We start from the raw sequence: 10,760 nt of genomic DNA, 5'->3' as shown, positions 1-10,760 counted from the left end.
TCCACTTGGTCATGAAGCTCACTGCGTGACTTTGGGCCAGTTGCTGACTCAGCCTAACCTACCTCACAAGGTTGTTGTAGGAACAAACTGGAGTAAAGGAAATTATGCAAGCCACTCTGAGTTCCTTACAAAGAGAAACATGGTGGGGTTTACATAGAGTGTAATAATAATAATCAGAGTTGGCGGGTTGTCATAGAAGCATAGAATAGTAGAGTTGGAAGGGGCCAAGAAGGCCATCGAGTCCAACCTGCTGCTGTTGCAGGACACCAAGTCACACCATCCCACTCAGACGGCTGCCCAGTTTCTTTCTGAATGCCCCCAGTGTGGGAGAGCCCACCACCTCTCTAGGCAGCTGGTTCCACTGTTGTACTGCTCTGACAGTGAGGAAGCTCTTTCTGATGTCCAACCTGAATCTGGGTGGTGCATATTTTCAGTTTTGCCAGCCACCCTGAGAAGGGTTTCCATAAAAGGCATCTCATGCATCTATTGAATAATTACCTAAATCAGTCGACCCTGGTGTCAAAACAGGGCACTCTGCTGTGTGTGCTCTCATTGCACCTGTGAAACGTTGGAGGGAATGTGTCCTGTTTTCAAATGGTCTTTAATAAATGCGCATTGATCGAATCTTTCCTTTCCAGCTCACGGAAAGATTTTGTTTTCCAACGATCGTTTTCCCAAGCCGGGAACTGGAGAAGCCCTCTGTGGGGAAACTCTTTCGTCCCAGCAATCCGCAGCCGGCAGAGTAGAGTAGGGTAGGGCAGGGTAGGGCGGGGCGCAGCAGGGCAGGGCAGCCGTGGGGAAAGCCCTCCCCTTTATGTTAATCTCCGTGGCTGGCGTGCGCCCTCCCACAGCCCGCCCTCTCTTAAGGGCACCAGCCGGAGCTGTCAGAATCCGCGAGACCCGTCCGCGGGCGCCAGGCTCATCCGCCGATTCGGACCCCGCTCTTCGCGGGTGTCTGGCCCTGGGCGAAGTTGGCGGTCGCCTGCAGCGTCGAGCCCCGCGACCTGCTTGGGCTTCCCAAGAAAGGTGCAATATCGCCGAATACAAAGAGGAATAAAGAGGCGTTTGGGAAGCTGTCTGGGAAGCTGTCGTGATCAGTGCAGCGTTTTCCCAAATCTGCAGAGAGAAAGAGAAGTTAGGTTGAAATTTGCGGTGACCGGTTATGATGCTTTTAGCGAGCTGCTGAAGCCTGATATGAAAAGTCAGCCGGCCGCGGTCAGGGCTTGCCTCACGCTCAGGGTCAGGGGCTGAGGCGCCGGGAAAGCGCTTCTGCCCGGCCGGTTCTGAGCATCACATGAAGGGCCACGCTCACTTCGCCCAAAGAGGAGCTTCCTGGGACACGCGGACCATGGACCAAGCGGCTACCTGCCATTGTCTTGGGAGCAGCAAACCCAAGGATGAAGATGAGGAAGGTAAGTGGGTTCGCCTGGTAGGGTTTGTGTGATTTTAAATCCCACTTAAGCATCACGAATTGCAATTTTTAAAATAGACTCACATGATTCGGAGACCTGTTATTACCCTAAGCATAAATACCAATTCTATCTCAGGGTAGCAAAATTTTTCTAAATCAGTCCATGGGCATCTGGTGTCAAAAGAATGACCCTATTCATTCTTTCATTGTTGTTGTTGTTAGTCACAAAGTCCTGTCCGACCCATCGCAACCCCATGGACAACATTCCTCCAGGACTTCCTGTCCTCCTATTCATATATGTCCTTTTATTCATGTATTATGTATTTATCTATTTAACGTTTTTGTATGCCGTCCCCTTGCTATGTAGCCTTGGGACGGCTCACAGGAATATATTCATTCCCGTCCTCCCTATTCATATGCATGTGTATTCAGAAGTAAACCCCACAGAGTTCAATGAGACTTACTCCCAGGAAATAGGTATAATTTATTTATTTAGCAACAAGATTGATAAACTCTTCTCTGTCTTGGAAGATTCTTAAAGCAGTAAGCAATTAAAATAAAAAGAGACAAAGTACAGCATGAAAACATTTTAAATCAGATAACAGCAATAAAACTATGGCTAGTCAACCAGGGAAGACTTGCTTAAATAAAAATATCTTCAGCTGACACCAAAAAGTCCCCACATCTGTGCCTGCCTGACATTAACAGGAAGGAAATTCTGCAAAGAGGGAGCCAATACCTTGAAGGCTCTGCCCTGCATGTACCCCTAAAAGATTGCGGCCTCAGTCTGTTTCCCTGATCACATTCAATTTAAAAAAAGCCTATGAAACTTTTTAGCCCAATACTGCCCATTGGCTAAAACAAAAAATCATTCCCATGGCAATTATCAATAGACACCTTGAGATTTTAATTAACCAGTCAATTAATTTTTCTCAGGCTTTTTTCTGAGAAAGAAATATTGTAAGGGCATTTAAATGTAATCCTTGGGCTGGTTTTTATTTGATTTTTTTTCTCCAACATGGTACATTAGTTGAATCCCTCCAACATCAGAAAAAAAAATTACCCTGAATACAGGAATGTATTGGGAGTTTGAAGAGGGTGAGTGTGTGTGTGTGTGAGAGTGAGAGAGAGAGAGAGCGGGGGGGAGGGGTAAACCAAAAGAACATTGTAAATATTAAGTGACTGAACTTTTGGGTACTGCATAGATCATATATGATCAATAACCTAAAAAGGACTATGATGTAGATCTATTTCTGGGTAAATTCCTCAGCAAAGCAGTCCCAAGGCCAAGAATTCTGTCTGCAGATCAGACCTGACATTCTGTCCCTTTTTGGAGCCAGGTAATAGTCATAGGCAGATTTTGCAGGGTAAAACTCAGTCCATATAAAGAGGTTGATAATGCTACTGTTAATGCAATTTAGATTAGTGTGATTATACACCTACATATTAAGGGCATGATCCATGGAAGTTAAACCCTTTTATGACCCATGTATTTTTACGGGAGAGATTGACTGCACAATCCTGCTCATGCAGGGTCTTTCAAAAGGGGGCGGGGGGCAAGAGGGTCATTTGGCCCAAGCCTCACATTCACAGAGGGCTTCAAATTTCAATGTGCTGAAGCAGGTCAAGAATTACTCCCATTCAGCTATGAGACAAGATCAATTGAATGGTCTCATGATACTTAACATTAACTTTGACATTGCCAGAAAACCATTTTTTCCACACTATTTGGTGAATCTGTACAGAAAATGTTTGTTAAATAAACAAGATAATCTATTATGAATTATTGTATCTATTTATGTTAAGAGCATTAATTTGCTAAATGCAAATATCTAAAATACAACCATATTTGTAGCTCTGCTCAGGCATTTCTTCATTTTTTTAATATACCAGGAGAGTGGAAGTGGTCTAGGCTTCTTTTGGTCTCTGAGAAGGCCTGTGCACATGTTGAGAAGAGACTCTATTGCTCTCATCACAATGAAAGATGAGGTTACTTAATGGCATGCCTTTATGTTTAAATCTTCCACTGAAATCACAGGAATTAGAAGTGACGTCAACTAGACTTGGCTCTAAGTACTTTAGATTTTTGATCTTATTTATTCAACAGAACACTCCTGGATGAACAACCCTGACAACCTCAGGAGACAGCTTATCTAATATAATGTACCTATCACATGAATTAATATTTCATTACATTTAGATCATGTTCTTCTTCCTCAAACGCAGACTCTAAGGCAGCTTATGTAGTTCCCCGCTGCTCCTTTTCATCTTCACCGCAGCAACCTTGTGAGGTAGGTTAGGCTAAGAGTGGCCGAGTGGCCCAAAGTACCCAAGTGAGCTTCATGGCCAAGCTGAGTTCTACCTGAATTCAGTTCAGGTAGAACCTGAATCCCCCAGGGCTCCGGTCCAGTCGTCTAACCGTCATGCCACTCTGGCTTCCGCCTTTCTACTGAAACAAATGCAGGTCAATGGACAAAGCAGCTTGAGTCCTTGGCATCTACAGGAAGGGCACAGAAAATGCCTGCCTGAGATCCTGGAAACCCACGGTCATCCAGTGTAGACCAGCCTTCCACAATGGCCACGCGGGCTGAGGATGACGCAAGTCGCAGTCCGATGTGTCCAGAGGCCACCAGGTTGGAGAAGACTGGTGCAAACTAGACTGAGCAAGGCAGACCAGCTCTTTAGCTCGGTTTCAAGCAGCTTTGGATTTGGCAGAATTGCACTGCCACCGCCCCCGACCATGTAACGAAGACAGCTTGGCCACGGCGACCCGCAGACTGGTGCCTGTGAAGTGGGATTGCCTGACGTGCTCTACACTGGCAGTTCTCGGGGCTGGTTTGGGAGCTGCGGCTAGTGCAGAATGCCTGGCGAGGTGACCGAGCGGGTGCCTCCAGCCACCCAGGCCTGCGCTGCGAGATCCCCGGCTGCCAGTCTGAAGCTGAGACAGCTCTAAGGGGTTGGCATGGGAGCCCTGAATGCCTCAGGGAGAGCTTACCCCCAGGAACGCCTCCCCACTTACCCTTGACGAGGCACACAGCCCCGAAGCTACGCGCACCTCTCCCCCCCTCTTGTGGCCCTCGCCCTGCCCTCAAATCCTTTACTTCCCACCCCCGAAAAACGAATAGGGAATGGTGACTTTGCTTCTTTATGTGGCTGCCTCATGGTGCCCCACACACGGTGGGGCATGCCAGGAATCCAGAGGATACAAATGGCCTCTGGACTGCCTGAACTTGCCCAGCCCTCCTCAACTGGGTGCCCCCCAGATCCCTATGTTAGCTAGGGATGATTATTTTTATTATTATTATTATTATTATTATTATTATTATTATTATTAGAACATTTCTATGCCGCCCCTTGCCGAAGCCTCGGGGCGGCTTACAACACAATAAAGTACAATACAATACAAAAATAACAATATAAAATTAAAATTAATAATATAAAATAAATAAAAAATATAAACGATATAAAAGAAGTTAAAGAAAAGAAAAGAAAAGAAAAGAAAAGAAAAGAAAAGAAAAGAAAAGTTGCCCTGGCCAGATAAATAAGTAAATATTGTTAACAATTAAAATGATGTTTAAATAAAAAGGTCTTCACCTGGCGCCGAAAAACAAATAACGACGACGCCAGGCGGACCTCTCTGGGGAGTGCATTCCATAGATTGGGCGCCACCGCAGAGAAAGCCCTCCTCCGAGTACTTACCCTCCTAATTTCTTTCACGGAGGGTTCCCGGAGAAGGGCCTCTCCCGCAGATCTCAAGGGGTGGCCAGGCATATATGGATGTAAGCGCTCCTTCAGGTAACCAGGACCCAAGCCGTTTAGGGCTTTATAGGTCATCACCAACATCTTGAATTGGGCCCGGACTTCAATGGGAAGCCAGTGAAGCTGTCGGAGGACTGGAGTCATGTGAACATAATGCCCCGTCCCCGTCAGCAACCTGGCAGCTGTATTTTGAACCAAATGGGAATGATGGGAATGGTAGTCTGATGCATCCAGAGGGCACCCAGTCATGAGCTATATTTGTACTAATCGTACGTGTGTGGGATGGAGGGTGTTTGGCTGGCTGGCTGGTTGGTTGTGTTTGTTTTTATTTTTTGTATAATAGTTCAGGATTTGTTTTGAATGGGAAGAGGTATATAGATATTGCTAACACATAAACAAATAAGCAATAAAATTGCTTTTAAAGCCCTGTAAAATCAAATGCTTATGATGAATATGAAAAGGAGTAGTATCACTTTGTAAGGTTTGGTAAAAAAAGTGTTTGTTTCAATGCTGTGAATCATAACACCCCCCACAATTAGTCACTACAAACCACTAGCTGCAAAAATAGTGGCCTCTGCCGTTCTGGGACCTCTCTAGAGAACATGGTTTGAGTGTTACATCTAGACGACTTAATTGCTGAGTGCAATTTCGAAGCTGGACTTATTTACATAATTTATGCTTCTTCTGGTAACTATTTTCAGCTGAAGATGGTGTTTTTCAAAAACTAAAAACTGAGCAGTGAGAAGGAAGGGAAAGCCTGGGACTGTTGGGATCTTCTGAAATGCAGATACAATTATCATTTTGAGACAATAGCGACACAGTTCCAACCCTTTTTAAAACAATGATTTGACACTAAACCCTGAAATTAGTCTGATTATGTGCAAACGATCCTAGGATCTGCTTCTTGTACTTCTGACTGTATTCAGAAGATGTTAAGCAGTGAAAATTCAAAGAAGAACCAGTTTAAATATTATGCAGATTCTCCTTGAGGGCCATCCCTCATTTAATATCTTATAGCTGTTCTCCAAAAGCTCTGAATGGGCTTTGCTCAGTTTCTCTGAATGTCTCACTTTGACTATATCAGTAGGTACACATGGCCAAAAAAGAGAAAATTCATGCCAACAAAAGCTGATACAAATTTGCATTATATTTGCATATGTTAATTGAAAAAAATACAATGCATGTTTGTCCACCTACAGTTAAAGGTTTGTAGGAAACTATCCAGTCCTCCATGACATCTCTAACAAAGCTGTGACCATGTGACCAGGTCACTTGTAATATGCCAGGTGACCTGTGACATGCATTCATTCTGCTGCCCTGTTGATGGGCAACTGCAAAGCCTCTTCCTTCTCTTCCCCTGTATGCCTTTAATCCTTAATCCGGATTTGGAAGGGTCAACCCTTCAAATAAAGGGCAATTCTCTGAGAGCTCTTCACTTAAAGGACTGTTCTCTTAGGGCACACGGCCACTCTCAAAGAAGTGAGTGTTTTGAGATGAAACAGGAATAAGATGTCAGAATTTCTGACCAGATCAAAAAAAGAAATAATTTGAAAGAGATTTCTCTGATTTCAGATATAGCAAGAAATGAAGAACAGCTCTTAGATTATGGAGCAACTGCCCAAGGCTGAATTCAACTGGTGTGACATGTCTCAGTAGAACTCAGCTAATGGGAATGAGTAATTCCCTACTTAGGAAAAGGAAAGGTTTAATGTTTGTATTGAGAGCAACTAACACAGTGTTTTGCTACATGAGCAGCATGGGTGGATCTAGGCATATTGTGGGGAAGCTACATCAGTTCATCAGTCCGGGGCCTGAACCAGCAGCTGTTAAATCAGCCACAAGCGCACCAGGTGTGTACGTGCTTTCCTGTTAGCTCCAGTTGCTGGTGACAGTTCTTTCCAAGCAGTGAATTTGTGCACACAATTGTTCCATCTCTTTGAATCCTAATCATTTCTGTTTAAGCTGCCACTCTCTCATTATTTTCAAGCACCTATTTCAGTTAAAGGTCCTACACAGTTTGATCACACTGCTTCATTCATTTAGTCCCACCTTGTATTTTTTTGTGTCCTTTCTCTAAAGAATTCAGGACAGCATATATTCCATATACATTTTATGTTCACTGAAATGCTAAATTAGTTTAGGCTGAGATATTGGACAGCCTAGAGTCACCCACCAAGTTCTCCCAGTAAGCCTGAACTTGAACCTTGGTCATAGTCCAGTTATGCTCTGTTGTAAGCCAGTGGCTAGAGCAGTCTTCCTCCACTTGGGCTAGAATACTGGACTAGAGCCAGGGAAAGCTGGCTTCAGATACCATGCAGCACGGACGTTCACTGCAGCATGGGTAACTGCAGGTTTCTTTCACTCCCTGGTATTTTGTTTTTCTTCCACAGCCCTGGGTGGAAAGTCCATAAAGCTAGACTGTTTTGAGACTTAGGGCACCCTACTGTGTCCATTCAGCTGAAGAAAGGAGCGATCCAGAGACACCATTTAAATCGGTTATTAAATTGGCCACAAATTTATCCATTTTGAAAAGGATCGGTAGAGGCATAGGATGCAAATCCTGTCATCAGACAGCTTGGCTTCTACCTGACTTTCCTTCCTGCCAGGTGTGTTGGCAATGGGTGACAAAGAGAGAGGTCCATCATGAAGCAGGTTGCTAGCAAGAACCCCTTCCCCTCCATCCCGGATGTGGCAAGCTTGTAGCTATCATCCTGGTCCGAGTCCCACATCTGCTCAGATTCCTTAAGGACACTGACCTGATTCCTAAAGGGAATCTCCCTGCGGGGGAACAGGAATCCCGGTCCTCCTTCCCTGTAGAGAGTGGGCTGATCTGTTTGGATAGATTCATCTCATTCTGCAGAAGAGCAGGGAGAAAAGCAGGAGTTCACTAATTCAAGGCAATGGAGTGATGTTTCTCAGGCAAAGCATGAGAATCTGCCTGCTTTGGAAGAGATGGAAAGGGGAGCAAATGCAAGGCCCAGTCCTCAGCCAGGTCAGGAGGGGCTGGGAGAAGTCTGCTGCCCAGTTAGAGGGTCTCTGGCATGCCTCCCGTCTAGCTGTCAAGCAGCAAGAGTCACCCTGAGCGTGGAGTGAGAAGCTTTATGGAAATGGAAGGAATGGAGGGGAAATTTTCAGTTTGGATTCAGCTCTTTACATGGGCAGATGCTTTTTCCTCAGCATTAGTAGAAGGCCATTTAGAATGTAAACTGTTCTGTAATCTGTTGAGTTTCAATAAAAGAATTGTACTTCAAAGGGGACACCTTGAGTTTGATAAACAGAAGGAAAAGAAGGAAGAGACCAGCTCATGGCATCCACCTCCCAAGCTGATCCAGCCCGATCCCTGTCAACCGACCCGCTAGCCATCACCTAAACAATACCAGGATAGTTCTTCATTCATAGATTGCCTTTGCACAGACTAATCTTGCAATGGGGAAGGCAAAAATTCTGACCCCTTTGATGCCGATTGGAATGCAGATAAAAATTCCTGCTTGGCCCTGATAAACAATGACTAACTTCTGTCCACTGCAGTATCTACCATCACCAGGTGTGAGTGTTTGGGGAAGTCCATGCCAGTGGTCTCAGCTCATCACAAGAGGCCTCATTTTATGGACCTCAAGAAGAGCAGGCAGGCTACAGCTGTTCCCACCCTGGTTTGTGCAGCCGCAGCCGCAGCCGCAGCCACAGCCCCAGCCAGCCAGCCAGCCAGCTGGCCTTCACAATGGCTCTGGGCCACTGGGAGCACCAGTGCTGAGCTCGCCACCTCCTTCTTTCCTGCCACCTTGTGTGTGCACAATGGCAGCTCATCTGTATTTATAATATATAGTGGAGCTGTTGCAAATCTCCCAGCCTACACCATGAGCTGCTATTCAAAGGCAAACAGAAAGACCAGGTGATCATTAGGCGTCTGAGTATCCCATGTTTTTATGTTTGGCACGGTCCCTCTGGTCTGGTGGCACAGTTTCTGCTGGCAGAGTGACAATGCTCATCCATGGCCCAAGTCGTGTCTTACCAGCACTCCTACGCTCAGACAGCAGAGTTCAGATTACATCAGCATGATACCTTTCCCCAGTTACATCGTGCCCAAATGCTTAGTGTGGAAGATCTGAGGGCCACTGCTGGAATACCTGTTTTGCTTGCAGGGGTCCATGGTTCAGTCCCTGCTGTCTCTGGAAGATTCCTCCTTCAGCATCACCCTGGGATGACAACGGCAATGTTAGCTGCCAGCCAACAATGCTAGCTGTGATCACATCATGTCTTACTACATATCTCTAGCAGTGCTAGTTGTTCTCATTTAGAAACTTCAGGGTCTGCATTTTTAGCAACGAAGCATAAGGGAATATCTTCAGAGGAACACCTTTCAAGTGCCATAATGATTCTAGGCCGCCACCTGACATAAAAGCAGGAGGAGAAACAATGTACTATTTCAAAAATAAGTATGAGATCATTAGAAGAACTGATGCTAGATCAGATGAATGGGCTATTTTATTCAGCATTCTGTTCACACAGGGGCCAATCAACTGACCCCAGGAAACCCATGAGCAGGAGATGAGTGTAACAGCACTCTCATTCCCAGGTTCCCCAGCAACTGGTGCTTCTGGTACTGGAGAGAGTATATAGCCATTGGATCTAGTAACATTGGATCTCCTTCATGAATTGCCTAATCTCCTCTAAAAGCCATCCAAGTTGGTTGCTATCTTGTGAAATCCATGGTTTAATTGTGGCATTTACAAAGAATTACTTCATGTTATCTGTACTGAATCACCAATCACTTTATGGGACAAGCCTGCCCTCCATATGCTGTTCAGAACTTGGCACATCTCCTTTATTTCAGAGCAGTTCTGTTGTACTGCGTAGATCAGACATAGTTATTATGGCAGCTTCCTTAGCGTGATGCTCTCTGAATGTTTAGGAGTGCAGCTTCTCAGCATTCTGACCACTGGCCGTGCTGCCTGGCACTGAGAGGAGATGAAGCCCGAAGCAATTGCAGGGCACCAGGCTGGGGAAGGCTGCGTCAAGCGAGTCCTGAAATGTTGGTTGCGTAATCCTAAGTAGCCTTTACAATTGAAGTAACCCACAGTGTAGTCATACTTGGATGCAAGGTAATGTCAGCTTTACCCAGTGACACTTTAATTACTATGTCTAAGATAAAACCCATTGTTTAAGTTTCAGCAGGTTTAGGCAAGTCCTACTTTTAGTTCTAATGCCATTGTGATTCTTGGCAACAAAATAGGTGTCAGTAGAACATGCTCAATGTATCCAGTTTTGCAAACTACCAGCACCCAGTGCAGTGTGTCATGGAATAAAGTTTAAATATAGAAGTCACCAGAATGGTTTTAAAAAGGGTTCTATGTAAGCTGAATGAAAGTGTCTCCAAATGAGCATCAATTGTATTTCCTATATGATATTATATTGTATGTCAATACATTCATATTATTTGTTTCTGATGTTTGTGCCCTGCCTTTCAATCATTTGAGATGCAAGGCAGCTTCCATAAAAAGTCAGTGTGTGTGTATGAAGCATTGTAGGAAACCAGTAAGGACAAACATATCAAAACTAAATGGCCAAAGCAGAGCATGAATACCACAGCAGC

At 44.9% G+C, this 10,760-nt stretch overlaps 1 protein-coding gene across 4 annotated transcripts in view; it reads left to right on the top strand.

The window, feature by feature from the left end:
* Positions 1 to 992: 992 nt before the first annotated feature.
* Positions 993 to 10,760, top strand: part of RANBP3L (RAN binding protein 3 like) — a 53,661-nt gene continuing 43,893 nt past the window's right edge. For all 4 annotated transcript variants that reach the window (XR_006414855.1, XM_044431463.1, XM_044431461.1 and 1 more), the window contains exon 1: positions 993 to 1,412. Coding sequence is in view for 3 of the 4 variants with exons in the window: in XM_044431463.1 (XP_044287398.1) it covers positions 1,295 to 1,412 (118 nt within the window). In the remaining variant the exon portion in view is untranslated. The remainder of the gene's footprint in view (positions 1,413 to 10,760) is intronic.

This window comes from Varanus komodoensis, unplaced genomic scaffold (assembly GCF_004798865.1).
Source record: "Varanus komodoensis strain SLA01 unplaced genomic scaffold, ASM479886v1 scaffold22, whole genome shotgun sequence".
In the NCBI taxonomy this organism is placed as follows: domain Eukaryota; kingdom Metazoa; phylum Chordata; class Lepidosauria; order Squamata; family Varanidae; genus Varanus; species Varanus komodoensis.
This window is presented reverse-complemented; position numbering and strand designations above follow the sequence as displayed.